We start from the raw sequence: 23,578 nt of genomic DNA on the forward strand, positions 1-23,578 counted from the left end.
ATGACAAAGGGAACAACAGACACAGAGGAAATCCACAGAATCATCAGGTCATATTCTGAAAACCTGTATGCCACAAAATTGTAACTTAAAGGAAATGGTATCACTTACCAAAATTAAATCAAGACTGGATAAAAAAATTAAGGATACCTATAACTTTTGAAGAAATAGAAACAGTCATCAAAATTCTTCCAACCAAAAAAAAGTTCAGGACCACATTGTTTTAGCTCAGAATTCCACAAGTTTCCCATAGAAGAACTAACACCAATACTCCTCAAATTGTTCCACACAGTAAACTTTGCCAAACTCTTTTTATGAGACTGAAATTACCCTGCTACTCAAGCCAAATAAAGATATTACTAAGAAAGAGAATTACAGGCCAATCCCACTCATGAACATTGATGTAAAAATATTATATAAAATACTGGCAAATCTAATTCAAGAACACAACAGAACTATTATCCACCATGATCAAGTCAGCCTCATTTCAGAGATTCAGGGATGGTTCAACATACAAAATTCTGTCAACATAAACCACCATATAAACAAACTGAAATATAAAAAACACATAATCATCTCATTAGGTGCTGAAAAGCTTTCAACAAAATACAACATTCATAATAAATGTCTTGGAGAGAGCAGGGTTACAAAGAACATACCTAAACATAATAAAGACAATATAGAGTAAGCTGACAGCCAACAAAACTAAATGGAGAGAAACTCGCAGTGATCCCACTGACATTAGAAACAAGACAAGGTTGTTGTCTCTCCATATCTATTCACTGTAGTCCTTGAGATCCTAGTTAGAGCAATAAGACAACAAAAGGAGATCAAGGGGATACAAATTGGAAAAGAAGTTGTCTAACTCTCACTATTTGCTGATGATATCATAGTTTACATAAATGTCTCGAAAAATTCTGCCAAGGAACTTCTACAACTCATAAATGTTTCAAAAAGGAAGGAGGATATAGATTAACTAAAATAATCAGTAGCTCTCCTGTACACAGATGATAAATAGGCTGAGAAAGAAATAAAAGAAACATCACCCTTCACAATAGACACAAATAGCATAAAATATATCAGAGTGACTCTAACCAAACAAGTGGAAAACTTATGTGACAAGAACTTTAAGTCTTTGAAGAAATAAATTGAAGAAGACACCAGAAAATGAAAAGATCTCTCATGCTCTTGGGTAGGTAGAATTAACATAGTAAAAATGGCAATCTTACTAAAAGCAATCTACAGATTCAATGCAATATCCTTCAAAATCTCAGAGAAACTCTTAACAGACCTCAAAAGATCAGTACTCAACTTCATATGGAAAAGCAATAAAACCCACGAGAGCCAAAACAATCCCGTACAATAACAGAATTTCTGGAGGCATCACAATCCCTGACTTCAAACTCTACTACAGAGCTACAGTACTGAAGCAGACTGGTATTGGCATAAAAACAGGCAGTGGGATGAAGACCTAGATATTAAACTACAAGCACCTGATATTTGACAAAGAAGCAAAAACATAAAATGGAATAAAGAAAGCATATTTAACAAATGGTGCTGGCATAACTGGATATCAACATGTAGAAGAATGAAAATAGATCCATATATATCACTGTGCACAAAATTCAAGTACAATTGGATCAAAGACCTCAACATAAAGCCAGCCACACTGAACCTCATAGAAGAGAAAGTGGGAAGTACACTTGAATGCATTGGCACAGGAGTCCACTTCCTAAACTAATCCCAGTAGCACAGACACTGAGAGAAACAATTAATAAAAGGGACCTCATGAAACTGAAAAGCTTCTGTAAAGTAAAGGAGAGAGTCAACAAGACAAGATGACAGCCTACAGAATGGGAAAAGATACACACCATCCCCACATCAGACAGAGGTCTAATCTCCAAAATGTACAAAGAACTCAAGAACATCAAAAGAACAAAAAAAATCCAATAATAAATTGAGTACAGACCTAAAGAGAAAACTCTCAACAGAGAAATCTAAAATGGCTGAAAGACACTTAAGGAAATGTTCAACATCCTTAGTCATCAGAGAAATGCAAATCAAAACAAATCTGAGATTACATTTTACACCCGTATGAATGGCCAAGATCAAAAATACTGATGACAGCTTATGCTGAAGAGGATGTTGGGTAAAAAGTGCACGCCTGCATTACTGGTGGGATTGCAAGCTGATATCCCTTTGGATATCAGTGTGGTGATTTCTCAGAAAATTAGGAAACAACTTTCTTCAAGACCAACAATACCACTTTGGGGTATATATCCAAAGAAAGCTCAATCATGCCACAAGGACATGTGCTCAACCATGCTCATAGAAGCATTTTTCTTTTGTCATTGCCAGAACCTGGAAACAACCTAAATGCCCTTTGACCAAGAATGAATAAGGAAAATATGATGCACACAGCAGAAAAAAATAGCAACATCTTGAAATTTTCAGGCAAATGCATGGAGCTAGAAAACATCATTTTGAGTGAGGTAACTCACCCCCGAAATACAATTATCATGTGTACTCATCTATAAGTGGTTTTTAAACACAAAGCAAAAAAAAAACCAAAACCCTACAAATTCCAATCCCAGAGAACATACGCAACAATGAGGACTCTAAGAGAGACATAATTGGATCTAATCTACATGGAACGTAGAAAAAGACAAGTTCTTCGGAGTAAATTTGGAGTATGGGGACCTTAAGAGAGGGTTGAAGGTGAGGGGAGAGGCAGGGAGGAGAGCAGAGAAAAAAAATGTAGAGCTCAATAAAAATAAAAAATAATTCGTTTGATTACTGGTAGCTGGAACATTTACTTTACTAGACATTGTTTTCGTCTCAACAGTTGGAACCTTAGCATAAAATGAATTGTGCAAACAGCTCAACTCACAGACTAGTTTAAATATTTCTAAATTAGAAAAAGTCAAAGAAAAAAATGATATTGAGTTTATAAAATGATTAAATGAAAGAAAACAATCCAGGAATGTAAACAGCCCAAATTTCCCCTACTTTCAGTTTTCTTGAAATGTAAGTAAATATAAAAAAATTATTTGAAATATCCCTCTTATGTCAAAAACTGTCATGCTTTGAATAAAGGTGCAATAGTATAGAGTTAATCTTCTCAAAATTAACTCCAAATGGATATTACACATAAATGTCAAAGTTCAGAATTCTCCTAGGTAATTGAGAAACTAGGCATCTCTGAATTTTGGAACCTGTCTAGGTCTTAGGAGGTTTCCTGAGGCCCTGGTATATAGAGTAGGAGAAAAGAGTTCCTTCTCTGAAACTAGGAATATGCTTGTGAGAACTGATAAAGGTCTGGGACCCTGGCCTTTTGGGAAAGGGTTGTTTCATATCCTGAGAACCATCTCTTCCCACACTTGGGACTGTGGTTATCAAGCCCATGGCTACTGTCGACTTTGTCTATAATGTTTTAGAGATATCCTGTGTTTCTCTTAAGCAATGTTATCTAAATTGCCTACTTCTTTCTCTCAAAATGAACCCGTTGGTTTATATTAACAAGACACTTGCTGAGAAATTTTCCACAGATCTCTACCCAATCTGGGATAGGTCTGTCGGACAGGTTTAAGTCAGGACTGTGCGGTGTCCCTTCACCTCACCAGGTCTTGTCACTCAGACCTCACTAGCCAATCAGAGCCTTGAGCCAGTCAAATGGGCGGGTTCTTCTTCCGGGACCTAGCTTTCTGGCTCAGCTTCTCTGATGAGGAAGTCGGAAGTTGTTCTTTGTGAGGCTCTGAGGGATCCATTGTGGGTAGATCACTTGGCACCCACGCCATGGTGAGCAAGGGGCTTCTGTTCCCAGACGGGAAGGAGTGGCCGGCCATGGTGAGTGAGGGGCTTCTGTTCCCAGATAGCGAGGAGCGGCCTGCTGAGCAATAGGAGCCAGGTGGTGGGTCCTTCCTGGAACTGGGTGGTAGCTAGCGTCCAGACGCAGAGTTCCGCAGGGTCCTGCGTGGTCCTGCATGGTCCCGCTTGTCCCACATGTACCTTTCTTGCCCTGTGTGTCCGCGTATTCCTTCCCGGCCCTTCGTGTCCTATGTGGTCCTTGCAACTTCCTGGGCTTGGGAGGCACTTGACTCTGTGGGCTGTGTCTGTGCAGCTCACAGGGAGCAAGACAGTAATATCTTTGTAGTTGCTATCACTGTGAAATGCTGGCACCTGTAGCGCTTGTATTGTTACTATGGAAGGCAAATTTGTCAATCTCAGAAAGCCCTGATTGTTAGGATTCAGGCATTATGCTGGCGTGTCCCCTGTCACCTGGCTGGGTGCACGCAGGCAGGACACTGGCCAGCCTAGAGTCCATACTGTTAAGTCACTACTAAGAGATCCGCCCACTCCAGCTCTCTTTCTGCTGTTCCTCTGAAGAGATAGGGGGTCTTTGAGCTTTGAGCCATGTTTTTCTGTCCCCCTCTCTCTGTGTCACTCACTCTGGCTGTCTCCTTGTTTCTCTCTTTCTGTCTCTCTCTCTCTCTCTCTCTCTGTCTCTCTCTCTCTCTCTCTCTCTCTCTCTCTCTCTCTCTCTCTCTCTCTCTCTCTCTCTCTCTCTCTCTCTGTATTCCCACAATAAAACTCTTCATGTATGCGAGATCTGCATGGTTTGTCTCTCACCCACCTTGGGACTCTTTGGAGCTGCCACAGCCCCTCTTGTGCTGTATCTTAACACTGGTCTGCCTGGTATCTTCTAGAAGCTCTGCACTTTTAAAATTTAACATTTAGGTTTCGGATCTATCCTAGTGAATATCCATAGTTAATTTTATGGAGCTGGCAAACAGTATCCCCTGTGGTGAGCAGCACTCCACTGCTAAACTGTGGTGTATAAGAGTAGAATGCATGGTAATAGAACTGACGGTATAAGGAGTTCCCCGTTCTTAGGAGACAGACTTTAAGCTAAGGAAGGACTGTCTTCCAGATATGACAAAGATAAGTAGTATGCTAACCATGGCTCTTAGAGATTAGTATGATAAGTTGCAAATATTTGTTCCCCAGGATTAACCAGCCATTAAACACTATTCTCATAACAAAGGAGACAACCCTTGATTTACAGCCAAACCAAAAGGTTTCCCTATTCCCTGCTCCCCTGTCAAAGAACAGGCCTTTTGCATGCTGCTGAAGGGGCAATTACAGGGTCACAAACATCATTATTACATGCTGGTGTGCCATAAAGGATGTATTAAGTCTGAAACAGCTGCATCTCTGGTCTTTTTGAAAAGTTGTTTTGAGTCAGGGTTTCCTATGTAGATTGAGGTGGACTTGAACCCTTGCTGTATCCCCACTGGGCATTCCCCTTTGTTATGCTCCCCATACTGTAGCTGCACAGAGTTCTAAAGTGATTGGTTTGAATCACATACTGAATTGTCCATTGCAGTAACCGGAAAGGGGGAAAAGGATTTGTGTTTGGAGCATGGCATCTCCCTTCAGACCATAAGAAGAGGAACGGTGTACTGTGTACATTGTAGGGACAAACAGCCTAGGCAATAGCTAGGTCATGGCCGGAAGTTTAAGGCAGTGAGATGCAGGTGTCTTCATCATAAGAAAGGACCTGCTGGGTCCTTTCTGTGTGTGACTGGCTTTCTGTGTTATTTAATTCATTTTTTTATTCCTTCCATGTGAATGAAGATAGACAGAATTGGTGAATGTACAATTTAGGGAGGGTAATTTGAAGTGCTGATTAGTCAGTGTGCAGTTAGGGATCTCTCTTATGCAGATATGGGCAGTCATGGTTGATACAGTGAAGTCAGCTTAGAGATTTGAGCCACAGGTCATTGGCTTTATCTCCATGTGTCAGCTAGTACCCAGCAGTTAACATTTTACATGGGACAAAGTCATACAATGTCTTATTAACGATATTCTCTCTAGCAGCAAAGCATCAACTCTGTTGCAAAGTCAGTATAGCTAAGTGCTCTTCCAATTAATTCTATCATTTTAAAAAGTCAATTATTTGTATCGTTTTTTAAACTTCACTTTCTTTAAATGCTTTACAGTGTGAATCTCTATATGTTTCTATTTTCCAATGTTTCCCAGCATTAAGAATTTCGTTCCATTTTTTTAGTTGCTATTTGTTGATTTATTTATTTATATCAGTTTATAGAGCAGTGGTTCTCAACCTGAGGGGTTGAGGCTCCCTTTACAGGGAACATATAACCCTATCAGAAGAGTGGCCAAAGACCATCGGAATACACAGATATTTTTAGTATAATTTATAACAGTAGCAAAATTTTAGTTATGAAGTAGCAGTGAAAATCATTTTCTACTTGGGGGGTCACCACCTCATAAGGAATGGTAGTAATGTGTGACATTAGGAAGCTTGAGAACCACTGGTTTAGATCAATGTCTCCTATAGCTCAGGCTTGCCTCACACTATATAATTGAGAATTGATTTGAACACCTAATCCTGCCTCTGTTGCACAATGCTGGAAAGACAGTTCTGCAACTCTTTCCATGCTGGTCCTTGACTGGTCAGTGAGAAGGAAAAATAGGCCAGTGAATGAGAAGCCTCCAACTTCTGTAGCTTACAAATGAAGTGAGACCTATGTAAGAATTGAGTCCCTTGACCATCTGTAAAGCACCTGTAGTCACAGCACAGAGAGGGGTGAAAGGAGGGTGAAAGTTTTCCTGCTGCAACAGGAGGAGAAACAGGAAAAGCTCTGGGAGGATGGAAGATTCTACTAAACTACAAATTTCCCAGATTAGCACTCTATCTGACCTATTATGGAAGGACAGAGCTGGGAGGGCTTGTATTATCTAAGTCATTTGATCTCTGCTCACACAGTAGCATCACTGCTAATGTTCTGAGGTTCATTCGGGAGGTCCTAACCAATGAGGAACTTTGGGAAGGCTTTGCCATAAGAAGTGCCAGTGGGAGGTACCTTACAGGATCTTTCCTGGATTCTCCTCTGCTTCTGCTGTAGGGAACTATAAGAAAGACCACAGTCGTGCCATGGTGAACATGGTCCCCAGCTTAAGAAGACCAGGTTGGCTTAGCTGTCAGAGTCTGAGCTGCTGGGATGGACCATGAGCCAGACTATGTTTCTGTTGGTCCCTTTGGTGACTTGGGCAGTGGCCCTTGGTCTCTGAACTTTTGGCCTCTGAATGTGGATTCCCTGGGGAAGAGAAGGCTCTGCCACCCTTGAATGGGAGGCTATGATGCTTTCAATATCACTGCCCAATGTGCACACACAGGCATTGTTTTTGTCACAATGGGAATCTGAGAAGAAAAATTGGATAGCAGAAGGTCTGGTTTCTAGAAGTGCTGAGCATTGAATTTCACTTTCATGTTTGTCTTACAAATGTTTCAGACAGTTTGGAAACTGCTAGAAAGGGAGTGAGTGATGGGGTTCATCTTTCAGCAATGAAATGCTTTAACTTTTTGCTACTGTTGGCCACCATGGTATTATTCAGTGAAGTTCAGTTCCAGGAGACAAAAGGAAGTTCTGCAGAGGTATCTCAGATTTGCATGGTGTTGGGCTGGTGGATGGGGCAGATGCCACATCTTGTGAATAATCCATGGGGTAGTAAGCAGACATTAAATTATTCTTCTAAAGTGTTTTCTATGTGGGTATCATTGGGACTGGGTTTGCCTTAAACCACAAGGAAGCATGAAGGGCTACAGAACAAGATCTGGCCGAGATCATCTCCCTTTTTGGATAACTCTAGAGCCTATCTGGAATAAATATCAGTAGCAAGATGGTCAGAAACATAACATTTTAAGGGTCACTTTGAGTTAATTTGTGGTTGTTGTGAAGTCAGTGTTTGATTTCTATATACATAGAATCATAGGTAGCTGGGTAACATTGGTCAGGATCACCCTTTTCTTGGCTAAGTTTCCTCTGGTCTTTTGGTTAAAAGCTGGTTATATTTTCCTGCATTTTTTTGGCTTTTATTCTTCATCCTTTTTATTTTTGATTATTGTAGCTTTTGTGGTAAATATAGAAGTCATAGTATGACAATGTGTTTACTATCTTTTCATAATCCCATTGGGCATTCTGAGTGTTTCTACTTTGCGTGTAGCTTTGGGTCAGTTTCCCTGTTATAAATTATTGACCACGGTCTTTGGATTGTATTATGGTGCAAATTATTATATACAACACTTTAATATTGATGCATCATGTTACCAAGGATCATTTATATATTTAGGTTTTGTGCTTGTTGTTGTTAATCTGTGAAAGACTTGGTTTATTGGATAAACAGCATTATATCTGAGTTCTTGTCCCAACACCCACGTTTGGAGCCTCATAACCATCTACTAGTACTCCAGATCCAGAGTAACCAACTTCTATTTTCTTGTGTGTCATATGTACAGACTTGGAAGTCATTCTCTTGAACAAAAGTGTGAACATAAAAATGTGGATATGTTTACTTTCAAAAGTTCTTTTTCTTAGAAAACATTTAGAGCAAAACAAGTTGCTGTAGGCTGTAAATCTCTACTTCTGTTTCCATCACTTACTGGATGAAGGCTCTCTTACGAAAATTAGGGCAATCACCAATCTGATTGTAGGAGATGGCCAATTCAGGAACCCTCTCCGCTATTGCTAGGGGTAGAAAGAACATTTGTAAGCTTCATCGCACCTGCCTGCCTCTGCTTTCTTTCTCCCACAATTTTGTTTTGTCTTCCCTGCCTACCTATGTTCCGACCTATCAGGACAAGCAGTTTTCTTTATTAATTAACCAATGAAAGCAACAGATAGAAGACCCTCCTTCACCAGGGAACTAATGTTCCATATTTGGGGAGGAAAAAAGTATGTGATGTTCCTGGTGTGGATATCCGGAGGTATTGATAAGTCTTGTTTCATTGTCATGTAGTGCATTCAGGGTATCACAGCCACAAAAATCATTATTTTTTGGCAAACAAATTTTTGTTTTTTGGTTTTTTTTGGTTATAAAGGTGGGTTCCAGTGTATTACTGATAATTAGTGGAATTCATTCTTCCTTTGGTTTTATAATTATTTTTAAAGATGTGACAGTAAATGTAGTTGTCAAGTTGTAAATCTTCTGAGAATGGTATATGATAAAGACTGAGGTCAATTAGGCCATTCCATTGTCTTTTCCACCACTTATATTGTGATTTTGTTGTTGGTGTATTACACTTTGTATAGTGGTAGTCCAGTTGAAATAGGAATCCTTGAAGGACTTCAGGAAATTTGTTCACATGTACCTTCACAAATTCAGTCTGAATTGGGTGATTGCATTGAGCGGTCAACCAATATGCAAGAGTTGACATTAGTCAGTGCATCAGTCTTGTTTGCATTGGTTGATACCAATCCCAGAGATTCGCATATAGATCTCTATATGAGAGTTGAGGCCTTTTGCATTAAAAATTGTGACAGTATGTAGACCACATCAGTACAAACTTTGGCTGTCTATGCTAAGGTATAATCTAAATTCTATAGAACACTACACAGGCACAATGTGTCCGAGTGTCTGCATGGATTCTTATCAGGTGGTGAGGCTTCAAAACCATAAAGATGTAACGGGTTTGGCACTGAGCCAAAATTCAATGGAAATCTGTAAATGTTGTGTCCCCAATGCTGTAATTTCCAGCCCATCATTAGTAGGTATAAATGAATCAGTTTCAGCCTTCACTATCCATATGTTCATCTTACTATAGTACAGTAGGTTGGGGAGTTTGGCCACAAACACGACAGTCATGTTTGGCTTATTCTATTTTGGGTATAGTCCAAAAAGTGAATTTGTACATTTGAATCTATATGGCAGTGGAACTGTATTCGAAGAGAGAAAATGCTTCCATCATTTTCTCCTATTACTGAGGTACAGTTCTGGCAATCTTGTGGTGTGTGTGTGTGTGTGTGTGTGTGTGTGTGTGTGTGTGTGTGTCAGATGTTGATGTCATCCCAGTCAATTAATCTGGCTCCTCATTCTGCTTCCAATCAGAATAATTGTATACATTTTTTGTTTACAATCTCTGTAGTTTTATTGTCCTGGGTGCCAATCACAGAGTTGGTCTGCCATATTTTGAGGCCAAAACTGCTGAGAGGAATTTTGTGTTTGGTGCTATTTTCATGTCTGACATCTCAAATGTATTCTTCCCTTGTTCTTCATAAGGTAGAAGGATGATTTAAGAGACATTTCTCCCCAGTTGAAATTGTAGAGGGCTGGTGCTTCTGTGATATTTCTCCAACTCTGTGTTAAATGGCATTTCAATGGGTTTCTTTTGTTAAAATTGGTATTTTTAGTGTCTTCTTGGTCATTGGTGACTATGGCTATCAAACTTGGTACAAATATGAGCATTAACTTTTCTCATTTATCAGAATAGCTATATCAGACAGTATTTCCAGTAACTTCACAATGAGCATATTGCATACAGAATGCATTCCTCGTATATGTAAGTAAGGTTTGGGATTATGTGTTCATGGGTTCTAGTATTCTGGTAGGAATCAATCCAAGGTGCAATGGTAAGACACCAATATCATACTTTACTCTTGATTTATTTGTTATGGTGATTGTTTCATTCATTGATTGATCTTATTGCTATAGATATGTTTGTTGATGAAGGGTATGAATTATTGGGAACCTCTGAGTTTCAGCCTCAATGCCCCCTCAGGGTTCAGACAGGATGTTTACAGCAAGTAGGACAGGCTAAAGTGTAGTAGCTACTTGCTAGTTCCTGGCCGCCCAGACCCAAAATAATCTTGCAGAAATTATATTAATTAAAGCACTGTTCGGCCTATTAGCTTGGGCTCTTATTAACTAATCTTACATTTTAAATTAACCCATTTATTTTATTTTATATTTTACCACAAGGTTTGTGGTTTGCTGCTAATATTCTGGCAGGCAGGCATCTTTTTCCTTTGGTGGCTACATGGCTTCTCTCTGACTCTTGTTTTTTTCTCTCTACTATCTCTGCTTATAATTTTTGCCTTGCTATATTCTGTGCTGCCATAGACTTAAAGCAGCTTCTTTATTATCCAATGGTAATAAAAACATATTCACAGCATGCAGGGGGAAATTCCACAACATTAAAGGGATCTGAGGGTGACTGAGTCAGCTCATACACATCTTCCTCTCATGTATCTTTAGTCTTTCAATTATCTCTCCCTATTTCACAAGGTTTCTAGTTTATATACCCACACCGACACAATCAGCAATTCTCTAGAAGTAGCAAGGATACCAGACACACATTTTTCAGGGACAAGAAGAGAAATAAGGCTGATAAAGTGGGTGCCTGTTATCTTACTTTTGTCTCAGAGGTCTCATGACTTTGAAGCACCCAGGCACATCTGAAAAGGGTAAATAGAGGAAGGGGCTGTGATTTCTAAGAGGGGGAGAGGGAGCTTGTCTTTTAACCACCTTTGTGTGGTTAGTTAAAGCTAGAAGTTTGTAACTGATCAATGTAAAAAAAAATAAAAATAAAAAACAAACCCGAAAACAAACAAACACAGAAAACATGACCATCCTGTGAACTCTCTTCCTAGGTGGCTGGGAACACAACCTCATAGTAGCCATGTCAACCTGCATAATCTACAGACGGAAAATGGGTGAATTTTGTTCTGCGTTAGCATTTTGTCAAATGATAGCTGATTAAGGGGAACTGCTCAGACTTCGAGATAATATCTAAGGTGGCTAGATCAAAGGGGGGAAATGTGGTAGTGTAAAATCCAGAGCCTGGCATTTTTAACTTTTTAGCCAGGTGGTGCTTTGTTCTTGCTGTTGCCCAAGTGAGAAGACTATCTTTTCTCTGGGGCCTTTTCAAGAATACAAGGTACCCAATATATAGTCTATATATCAAGATTATACACCCAAATAAAAAGTCCAGTTTAACCATACATGAGGGAGTTATGCCTAAAACTTGATCTAACAGACTGCTGGGGTTTCTTGCGGAAGGGACAAGCCCCACTATGGAAAAGGGAGCTCCATGGCTTCACAGGTGTTTTACAAAAATGACAGTGACTATTCAAAAGGCAGGTATCCCTAAATCTCTGCAAATTTGATTTCCTCCACTGGAATGTTATCCACATGGGTTAGCCTAAGTGATTTTTGTTAATTGCATTCTCACTGTATAATCCTGTGAACCAAAGCAATGATGACTCCAACTTTGACCATCTCAGTAGTATTGGTGATGGCGAAACATACAATGGTGGTGTTTCCGAGCCTGATCTTGACACAATGGGTAATCTTAAACTTCTAGAATTCAGCAGTGGAGTTCCAGTAACAGTGTCCTTGCTGCTTTGGCCCAACAGATTGATAACATAGTGTTGTTCCATCTTGTATTCTTTTTTATTTTCTTGTTAAAGATTTTATGAGGCATAGGGTGCAATTTGTTATGGCCCTGTCTTGCTATGTTTTATTCCCCTTTCTGTCTGCGCAGAAGGTATAGTGCCCAGTTATCACCAACACTGAGTAAATTAATACCAAGAATATTCCTATCTTTATGAAAGTGTAAATCCAATATAAGTGTTGTAGATAGTCTAATTATTTTAGGTTTAGATTTACCTTCTTGTCTGTTGTAAAGATTATGTTGCCTGTTCCAGGTGCCTTAAAACTTGAGTATTCCTGTGTCTATAAACACATTCATGGGGAATTATTCTGCATGGTCAGGAAATATCTGGTTGTTGTTCTGTCTCTAAGTATGACTTAATAGCTTTTTCTAAGGGAGAAGTTCTTTTCAATCTTTGTCTAGTATTTAACTCATGGAATGCAATTTCAATAACCTTTTTAAAAGGGTATCTTCGAGTTACAATTATTCGGTTTTAAACATTCCTTTCCATCTTTGTGTATTGTCAGCTGCAGTTGGATTATATGTTAAATGGAAGACCCACTGTATTTCCATAACCTAGAAACTCGTCTGGACTTTAGATGTGTCCCTTAATGTAAATCAATAATTTTGGGGCAGCTCTGTCTGACTATCCAACACCAGAATGTTTATTTTGTTGCCGACTGGTCTTATCTATGACTTTCTCTAGTTAACCCAAGCCCTATGTTTACATCTTCTAGGGTGCAGGCATATAGGCCCCTGTGAGTATTCAAAGGTCCAATGAAATCTCTTTGTAGCTTATAATTTAATTGTTTAGGAGACCATGTTACACCTGGTACTTGATGTTTGAATCTAGTTTTAAGTGCTGGACAAAGGTGGCCGTCTTTAATGGCCTGTTTAGAGTCCTGCCATGTTCCTTTCATCAAATTATTAAAACAACACATGTGTGCCTGTATATTCCAATGTTTTATATAATCTTAGGAATTCTTTTATTGGAATTCTAACATTCTCAGGTTTTTTAATATTTCAGTCTGCATACCATTTAATAGTTATTCTTACAGGGTTGTCCTGATTAAATTTGTTTCTCCATTTTACCTCATTATTTTTAGTGTTAGGAGTAAACTTTCAAGTTTACCAACAGCATGACAGTTATCCGTGATAATTTATTGTGAATTTGTTCCCTAGGAAGTTTTAATAGTCTAGTCTTAATTGAGCATGATGACAATTTGTGTCCTGTTTCATTATTTTTAGATGTCTTATGTGTCTTGCCTGTGTGTTCCATTACATGGGTTACATAAACTCTGATGTCTTTGCTAGTTTTGCGCCACCCATGTCGTCTCCCTACTAAATGTCTTGGCATTTTGACATTTATCTGCCACTTAGTGTTTTTTTTTTTTTCATTTTGACAACCTTATATCTATACCATTGAACACACACTATGAACTGGAGAAACTATAGGTTTTCCTTTTTCTGTCTTTAGCTGTTTGTCTTATACTCAGCAGTGTTGCGATTACTTCAGCATGTTGTGCTGTTTTGGTGGTTTCTTTTCAGTAAAAAGCCATCCATTCCCCCGTCTATAGGCTGCTGCTTTTCATTCAGTTTTGATTCCATCAGTTAGTTGTTCATGGGCCATCAGTCAACTATTTGTTAGCCAAATGCTGTGACCATTCTATTGGTCCCCACAGTCCAATAGGTTCCTCTTTTATGTGGGTGGTGAATAGTTTAGATATGGGAACTGCACAGACCCCTTTGCTATCACATCCTGGTCACAAAGGAATTCAGATAGGTACCATTTCCACTGTGCTACTTTTAATTCCATGTCTAAGCTTGCAAAGGACTTTGCCTGTCAGAAGATCCAATCTATCATTGAGAAAGTATCTAAATGTCTATTGTTTGCAAACTTTTAGTAACTCTACCAGACAACCTATTACATCGATGGAAGGACCACAAGTTCTTCTTTCCAGAGCTAAGGAGAATGGTGCTTTTAGCAAGCAGGGACTTTCCTCAAGTCCCTGAAGGATTGTAGATTCTTATCCAAATGCCTGACCTTGGGAAAAGGACTTCCTCAGGGACCAGAAACTCCACAACAATTTTTTTTTGAAAGTAATTTTATTAAATTATAAAAGTTTCCATTTACACCCCTCTTCCCAACACCCTCCCACTCCCCCCCTCTCCTCCTCCCTCTTTGTCCCTAAGGGCAGTCAGGGTTTCCAGCCCTGTGGGAAGTTCAAGTTCTTCCCCCCTCCCTCCAGGTCCAGGAAGGTGAGTATCCAAACAGACTGGATCCCAAAAATCCAGTATATGCAGAGGAAACTAGTCCCAGTGTCATTGTCAATGGCTTCTCAGAAAGACTCCGGGCCAGCCACATTCAGAGAATCCGGCCACATTCAGAGAATCTGGTTGGATCACGTGCTCGTTCAGTCGCAGTCCAACTGCCCTTGGTAAACTCTCATTAGATCCGTCCCTTGTATCAGTGGGTGATAGCATCCCTCGCAGTCCTTCGTCATTTTCTTCGTCCTTCTGCTCCTAATTTGGACCTTGGGGGGCTCAGTCCGGTGCTCCAATGTGGGTCTCCATCTGTATCGCCATCCATCGCCAGATGAAGGATCTATGGTGATAAGCAAAATATTCATCAGTATGGTTATGGGCCAAGGCCGGTTCAGGCACCCTCTCCTCTGTCCAGAGAACAATCTGGGGATCTCTCCTTGGACCTGGGATCCCATATATAATCAAGTTTCCTATAAACCCTAAAATGACTCCCTTAGTTGAAATATATTCTTCCCTGATCCCATATTCATCCTTCCTCCCTTCCCCCCATCCCGGTCAACCGAGCTTTCTCCATTCCTCCACTACTCCCTTCTCTCTAACCCTCTCCCCTTCCAACCACCCTCCCACCCCACCCCCATGCACCCAAGGTTACCTGGGACTCTTGACTATTTCCTACCTCCTGGCGGATAGCTAAATAATCTTCATCAGGTTCATCTTCTTATTTAGCTTCTCTAGGATCACAAATAATAGGCTCAAAGACCTTTAAATTATGGCTAGAATCCACTTATGAGTTAATACATACCGTGTTCCTCTTTTTGGGTCTGGCTTACCTCACTCAGTAAAGCGTTTTCTATGTCCATCCATTTGCATGCAAAATTCAAGATGTCATTATTTTTTACCACTGAGTAAAACTCTAATGTGTATATGTTCCACACCTTTTTTAAACCATTCTTCTATTGAGGGGCACCTAGGCTGTTTCCAGGTTCTGGCTATTACAAATAGTGCTGCTATGAACATAGTTGAACAAATGCTTTTGTAGTATGCTAGGGAATCTCTAGGGTATATTCCCAAGAGTGGAATTGCTGGGTCCTGAGGGAGGTTGACTCCAGTTTCCTGAGAAACCGCCACACTGATTTCCACAGTGGCTGCACAAGTTTGCATTCCCACCAACAATGGATGAGTGTTCCCCTCACCCCACATCCTCTCCAGCATAGGCTATCATTGGTGTTTTTGACTTTAGCTATTCTGACAGGTGTAAGATGGTATCTCAAAGTGGTTTTGATTTGCATTTCCCTGATCACTAAGGAGGTTGAGCATGACCTTAAGTGTCTTCTGGCCATTCGAAGTTCATCTGTTGTGAATTCTCTGTTCAGTTCAGTACCCCATTTTTTAATTGGGTTAATTAGAGTTTTAGTGCCTAGTTTCTTGAGTTCTTTGTATATTTTGGAGATCAGACCTTTGTCTGATGAGGGGTTGGTGAAGATCTTTTCCCAGTCAGAAGGCAGCCTTTTTGTCCTACTGACAGTGTCCTTTGCTTTACAGAAGCTTCTCAGTTTCAGTAGATCCCATTTTTTCATTGTTTCTCTTATTGTCTGTGCTGCTGGGGTCCTACTTAGGAAGAGGCCTTCTGTGCCTATATCTTGTAGACTACTTCCCACTTTCTCTTCTATCAGGTTCAAAGTGGACGGATTAATGTTGATGTCTTTAATCCATTTGGACCTGAGTTTTGTGCATGGTGATAGATATGGATCTACTTTCATCCTTCTACAGGTTGGCATCCAGTTATGCCAGCACCATTTGTTAAAGATGCTTTCCTTCTTCCATTGTATACCTTTAGCTCCCTTGTCAAAAATTAGGTGCTCATAGGTTTGTGGGTTAATATCCGGGTCTTCTATTCGATTCCAAAGGTCGATTTCTCTGTTCTTATGCCAATACCAAGCTGTTTTCAATACTGTAGCTCTGTAATAGAGTTTGAAGTCAGGGATGGTAATGCCTCCTGAAGTTCCTTTATTGTATAAGATTGTTTTGGCTATCCTGGGTTTTTTGTTTTTCCATATAAGCTTGATTATTGTTTTCTCAAGGTCTGTGAAGAAGTTTGATGGGATTTTGATGGGGATTGCATTGAATGTATAGATTGCTTTTGGTAGAATTGCCATTTTTACTATGTTGATCCTCCTAATCCAAGAACAAGGGAGATCTTTCCATTTTCTGGTATCCTCCTCAATTTCTTTCTTCAAAGACTTAAAGTTCTTGTCAAATAGGTCTTTCACTTCCTTGGTTAGAGTAACCCCAAGATATTTTATGCTATTTGTGGCTATCGTGAAAGGTGATGTTTCTCTGATTTCCCTCTCAGCTTCTTTATCCTTTGTGTATAGGAGGGCCACTGATTTTTTGGAGTTGATCTTGTATCCTGCCACGTTACTAAAGGTGTTTATCAGCTGTAGAAGTTCTTTGGTAGAGTTTTTGGGGTCACTTATGTACACTATCATATCGTCAGCAAATAGCGAAAGTTTAACTTCATCCTTTCCAATTCGAATCCCCTTGATCTCCTTATGTTTTCTTATTGCTATTGCTAGAACTTCAAGCACTATATTGAAGAGGTATGGAGAGAGTGGACAGCCTTGTCGTGTTCCTGATTTTAGTGGTAAGGGTTTGAGTTTCTCTCCATTCAATTTGATGTTAGCTGTCGGCTTGCTGTATATTGCTTTTATTATATTTAGGTATGATCCTTGTATCCCCAGTCACCTTTATCATAAATGGGTGTTGAATTTTGTCAAATGCTTTTTCAGCATCCAATGAAATGATCATATGTTTTTTTTTCTTTCAATTTATTTATATGATGGATTACATTGATAGATTTGCATATGTTGAACCAGCCCTGCATCTCTGGGATGAAGCCTACTTGATCATATTGGATAATTTTTCTAATGTGTTCCTGGATTCGGTTTGCCAGGATTTTATTGAGAATTTTCGCGTCGATGTTCATGAGTGAGGTTGGCCTGTAATTCTCTTTCTTGGTTGTGTCTTTATGTGGTTTTGGTATTAAGGTAACTGTAGCTTCATAAAAGGAGTTTGGCAATGACTCTTCTGTTTCTATATTATGGAATACATTAAGGAGTATAGGAATTAGCTCTTCCTGGAAGTTCTGGTAGAATTCTGCATTGAAACCATATGGTCCTGGGCTTTTTTTGGCAGGGAGATTTCTGATAACAGCTTCTAATTCTTCACAACTAACAGGTCTATTTAGATTGTTCACCTGTTCTTGGTTCAACTTTGGTATATGGTACTTATCTAAAAAAATGTCCATTTCTTTTACATTTTCCAACTTTGTGGCATATAAACTTTCGTAGTAAGATCTAATGATTCTCTGAATTTCCTCTGTGTCTGTGGTTATGTCCCCCTTTTCATTTCTGATCCTATTAATTTGCATGTTCTCTCTCTGCCGTTTGATTAGTTTGGATAGGGGTTTGTCAATCTTGTTGATTTTCTCCAAGAACCAGCTTTTTGATTCATTGATTCTTTGGATTGTTTTCTCTGTTTATATTTTGTTGATTTCAGCCCTCAGTTTGATTATTTCCAGTCTTCTACTCCTCCTGGGTGAATCAGCTTCTTTTTTTTCTAGATTTTTCAAGTGTGCTGTTAGGTCTCCAATGTGTGCTTTCTCCGTTTTCGTTATTTGGGCACCTATTGCTATGAACTTTCCTCTTAGCACTGCTTTCATAGTGTCCTATAGGTTTGAGTATGTTGTGTCTTTGTTTTCATTAAATTCAAGGAAGACTTTAATTTCTTTCTTAATTTTGTCCTTGACCCAGGGGTGATTTAGTAGTTGACTGTTCAACTTCCATGAGTTTGTTGACTTCCTGGGGGTAGCATTGTTGTTGAATTCTAATTTTAATCCATGGTGATCTGACAAGACACAGGTGGTTACTAATATTTTTTTGTATCTGTGGGAGTTTGCTTTGTTACCGAGTATGTGGTCAATCTTCGAGAAGGTTCCATGAACTGCAGAGAAGAAGGTATATTCTTTCCTATTTGGGTGGAGTGTTCTATAGATGTCTGTTAAGTCCATTTGATTCAATACCTCCAATAAATCTCTTAATTCTCTGGTTTCTGTCTGATTGACCTGTCCATTGGTGAGAGAGGAGGGTTGAAGTCTCCTACTATTAGCGTGTGTGGTTTGATGACTGCCTTGAGTTCTAGAAGAGTTTCTTTTACATATGTGGGTGCCTTTACATTAGGGGCATAGATATTCAGGATTGAGACTTCTTCCTGATGAGCTGTTCCTATTATGAGTATGAAATGTCCATCTCCATCTCTTCTGATTCATTTTAGTTTGAGGTCGATTTTGTTAGATATTAGAATGGCCACACCCGCTTGTTTCTTAGGTCCATTTGCTTGGAAAACCTTTTCCCAACCCTTTACTCTGAGTAGGTGTCTGTCTTTGTGGTTGAGGTGTGTTTCTTGTAAACAGCAGAATGTTGGATCCTGTTTTCGTATCCAATCTCTAAGTCTGTGCCTCTTTATAGGTGAATTGAGTCCATTGATATTAAGAGATATTAATGACCATTGGTTGTTGACTCCAGTCATTTTTTGGGGGGGTCATAGAGTGTATGTGTTTTCCTTCTTTGAATTGTGCTAGTGAAGGGTCGCTAGATGTCCGAATTATTGTAGTCAGTGTTGGCAATGTTGGATTCTTTGGGATGTAATTTTCCTTCTAGTATTCTCTGTAAGGCTGGATTACTAGTTACGTATTGTTTACATTTGTTTTTATCCTGGAATATTTTGTTTTCTCCGTTGATAGTGAACGAAAGCTTGGCTGGGTAAAGTAGTCTGGGATTGCATCCATGGTCCCTTAATTTCTGCAGTTCCTCTATCCAGGACCTTCTGGCTTTCATGGTTTCTATAGAGAAGTCTGGTGTAAGTCTGATAGGTTTACCTTTATAGGTTACTTGACATTTTTCCTTTGCAGCTCTTAATATCCTTTCTTTAATCTGACTGCTTTGTGTTTTGATTATTATATGGCGAGGGGATGTTTTTTTCTGATCCAGTCTATTCGGTGTTTTGTATGCTTCTTGCACCTTCATAGGAATATCCCTCTTTAGGATGGGAAAGTTTTCTTCTATAATTTTGTTGAATATATCTTCTGGACCTTTGATCTGCAATTCTTCTCCTTCTTCTACTCCTATTATTCTTAGATTTGGTTTTTTTATTATGTCCCATATTTCCTGAATGTTTTGTGATGAGAATTTGTTGGATTTGCTGTTTTCTTTGTTCAGGGCGTTTATTTTCTCTATGGTGTCTTCATAATCTGAGATTCGTTCTTCTATCTCTTGTATTCTATTGGTTAAGCTTGATTCTGTAGTCTCTGTTCGTTTACCTAGATTTTCCATATCCAGCCGGCCCTCGGTTTGTGTTTTCTTCACTGCCTCCATTTCTGTTTTCAATTCTTGAACTGATTCCATTACCTGTTTGATTGTTTTTTCTTGGTTTCCCAGGGTATCATTTACGAATTTACTCATTTCTTCAAACTTTTTGTTATATTTGTCTTCCATTTCTTTACTCATTTCTTCCATCTTTTTGTTATATTTCTCTTCTATTTCTTTAAGTGAGTTATTCATACTCTGTTTAAGAGACTCTATTGCTTTCATAATGACACTGTTTTCCACTTCTTCCGGAATAGGGCGTTCAAGTCCTTCTGTCGTAAGATCGCTGGGATCTGGTGTTTTCATGTTGTTTTTCAGATTGTTGGAGGAATTCTTGCCTTGGCGCCTGCCCATCTCTTCCTTCAGATGCTCTCCAATGGCTCTTCCCTCCGCCGGGTCTTGTCCTACTGGATTAGTGCCCCTTGCTATCCAGGAATCACTTTGCCTGCAGTCTTAGCTTGCTGCAGGCAGGCTATTAGAACAAAGGGACTTCCTTCCCTTTGCACTCACCACCTGCCCCGGCCCGCGGTGCCCACCCAGGCTGAGATGGGGGAATTTAAGCCCCGAAAAAGGGAGAGAGGAGGGGAGGGGTTCGAGGCCGAAAGCTGGGATGGCGTAGCAGGAGAGAGGGATTAGCTGGGGGAAGCTGCCCCTTTGGAGTAGCCAGGGAGGTAAGGATGGCGGGAATATTGTGTGTTCCCTAACCGGACTTGTATGGCGGTCAACACACTTACCCCTCCACAGGATCAGAGCCCCTCGCTGGTCAGAAGACTCCCTGCCTGCGGTCTTAGCTTGCTGCAGGCCGGCTATCAGAACAAAGGGACTCCCGTCCCTTTGCACTCACCGCCTGCCCCACTCCACAACAATTTAAGAGCAATTTTCATTTCTCAATTTGAATGATGCAGTGAGACGCACCATGAGAACATGGAGATATTCCCTAATTGTGTTGTGTTTGAGTCTTACTTGTATGGGTCTCTTCCCCTCAAACTCTTCCAAAAGGTAAGGATCTGATTTCTTAATCTTTTGCCGTTGTGCCATACCATTTCTATTTCCCAATACTTATTAACTGAATTCTTGCCCTTAATGCCACATCCTCTGGAGATGGATTGTATGCTTTTCATCTTTAGGCTCAGCCTCTGACTTTCTGTTCCTGGTGTAATTAGGAGTGCACAATGGGGTCCCTTTGTGCAGTCATCATGCTAAATGGTCTCCCAGTGAAGGGGCTGTTTTCCAAAGAATGACTTTGCTAAAAAGTCTACCATTGTATCCCTTTTCATCCTTCAAAGTCCTTACAAAACTCCCAAAGAGAAAGGCATAAGGAAGTCCCTTAACACATAATACAAATCAATAAAAATGGGAGTAAAAAGGCGATAGAGAATTGTGGTTGCCAACTTTCATCTGGAACTTTGTCAGACAGCAGTGGTCCACACCACCCATTGCCATTCTACCTTAATGTTCACTCTAGAAAACATCTGTGAATAATTTTATTGATTTATACTGAGTGTGTGAGTTCTTTTGCAGTTGAAATTGTTCCTCACTAAATTCTGTTTAATCATTCAATAAAGGTTGAACATATGTGCCAAGAATTGGGTGATCCTCTTGAAAGTCAAGCTACAGTGTGAACTTTTGCTTGGACATTTTTCTTAGAATTTTTGACTGGACTCGGGCTTAGTAGTGGTTTAGTTGCTTACATATTTTTCCCTTAATTTTTATTTTCTTTCATAAATGAACTCATAACTACTTGTAGGCTTTTGTCTCCTTTTCATGTCTATTCTTCTAGATTAGTTCATTTGCAAGCAGTTTGTAAGTGATTTTTCTCACTTAGTCATTTGTAGATAGATTTTTTTTTTCATCAGGGCTCCCAGCTCCCCATTAAATGACATGTGACTTATTATTAATTAATAAAACTCTTCCAGTAGCTTGGATTTGTTAGTAACTAGCTCTTACAACTTAAAGTATCCCATTTATATCAATCTACTATTTTTCTTCTGTCTTTATTACTTTTACTCTGTGCTATCCATGCTGCTTCCTCTCTGACTGGGTGACAACTCTTCACTTCTCCCCCCCCCCCAAGTGCCCAGTATGCCTGAAAATCCTGCCTAACTATTGGCCACTCAGCTTTTTATTAAATTGATCATAATGACACATCTTCACAGTGTACAAAAATTTATTCCACGACAGACATTTGCTATCAGCTTATAATTCACTTACACCATGTATCTGTGTTCTCTTAAAGCAAAACAAGTACCATAAAGTAACAAGTACCATAACTCTTCTCTTTCATAGTCCTTAACAATAGAAATGAAACAAACCAGAAAATAATCTCTTTTTTTCCTTAATTCAGCTTTCGGCTTTTGGTTCTTATTATAGACTGGCTCGGATGTATCTTGATAAGTAAACCAGGCTGGCCCAAACCCACAAGATTTACCTGACTCTCATAAAACTCACTATTTTAGATTTCAGAATATATCCTTGAAGTTCATATAGATGTATATGTAATGGGTATGTTTTTCTTTGTTTTTTGTGTGAGGCTTTACTGTGTGAGATTACTCTATTGCCTCAGTTTCCCAAATTATGGAATTATAGAAGTGATCCATAGTTTCTAAATCCACAGTTTTTTTTATTGTGTTCAAAAAGAAAGAATAGAAAGTCTTGAGAGGATCTTTACATCTCTGAAAAAGCTTAAACGTAAGAATGATACAAATAATATAGGCAAGAAGGGTGCGGTGTCTTGGTAGGGATTCTACAAAACTCTTCACAGAACTTTAGTCTTGGAATATCCATTCCTAGCTTCCAGGAACTAGTGTGAAATTGTATATTTGGATTACACAGTAGACATCATTTTTATGTTGAGCAATATCTCAACTGAATATTTATTAGCTCCTGAATTTATGGGATCTAAGTAAATTATATATTTCATTACTTAAAATTGGGCATTTCTTTAGCAGATAGAAAAACTGCATGTCTTAGAGAGTAAGTATTGCTGCTAAGGATTTTGTTTGTTTTTTGATTTTTTTGAAACAGGGTTTCTCTGTGTAGCAGAGTTGACTGTTCTGGAACTGACTCTTAAGACAAGACTGGTCTTAAACTCACAGAGAGCTGTGAGCCACCATTAAAGCTGTGTGCCACCATTGCCCAGCTTTTCTTAGGATTCTGAAGCTTCTATCTATATTATTTATTGCTCTTCGTGTGTGTGCTACTGGGGTTATATTTAGGAAGTGGTCTCCTGTAGAAATAACCAGGCTAACTAAGGATTAAACAATTAAATTTTATTTATTATAAGGGGAAAACTCATGAAACAGAAAATGAGAAATCCAAGCACAGCAATGTCCTGCTGGAAAATAATCAGAGAGAGTGCGCACATTTAGGAGGTACACATGTTTTACCCTGGGTCCCAGCGAAGCCATGCCTTAACTAAGACCCACCTCTTAAAGATGGATGGCTAATAAGGTTCCCCAGCAGTCTCCTGTGCTCATGCATTGAAGATTACTTCCCATTTTCTCTTCCATCAGGTTCAGTATGGTCGGATTTATATTGAGGTCTTTAATCCATTTGGACTTGAGTTTTGTGCATGGCGATAGATATGAATCTATTTTCATTTTTCTACAGGTTGACATCCAGTTATGCAAGCCCCATTTGCTGAAGATGCTTTCCTTTTTCC

At 39.4% G+C, this 23,578-nt stretch overlaps 1 protein-coding gene across 2 annotated transcripts in view; it reads left to right on the forward strand.

Moving 5' to 3' along the window:
• Positions 1-3,686: 3,686 nt before the first annotated feature.
• Positions 3,687-23,578, forward strand: part of LOC125412072 (uncharacterized) — a 47,777-nt gene continuing 27,885 nt past the window's right edge. For both annotated transcript variants that reach the window (XM_048452600.3, XM_085682277.2), the window contains exon 1: positions 3,687-3,843. In XM_048452600.3, the coding sequence (XP_048308557.1) occupies positions 3,793-3,843 (51 nt within the window). In that variant the 5' untranslated portion in view covers positions 3,687-3,792. The remainder of the gene's footprint in view (positions 3,844-23,578) is intronic.

Source organism: Myodes glareolus, chromosome 20 (genome assembly GCF_982192425.1).
Source record: "Myodes glareolus chromosome 20, mMyoGla1.1, whole genome shotgun sequence".
Classification (NCBI taxonomy): Eukaryota; Metazoa; Chordata; class Mammalia; order Rodentia; family Cricetidae; genus Myodes; species Myodes glareolus.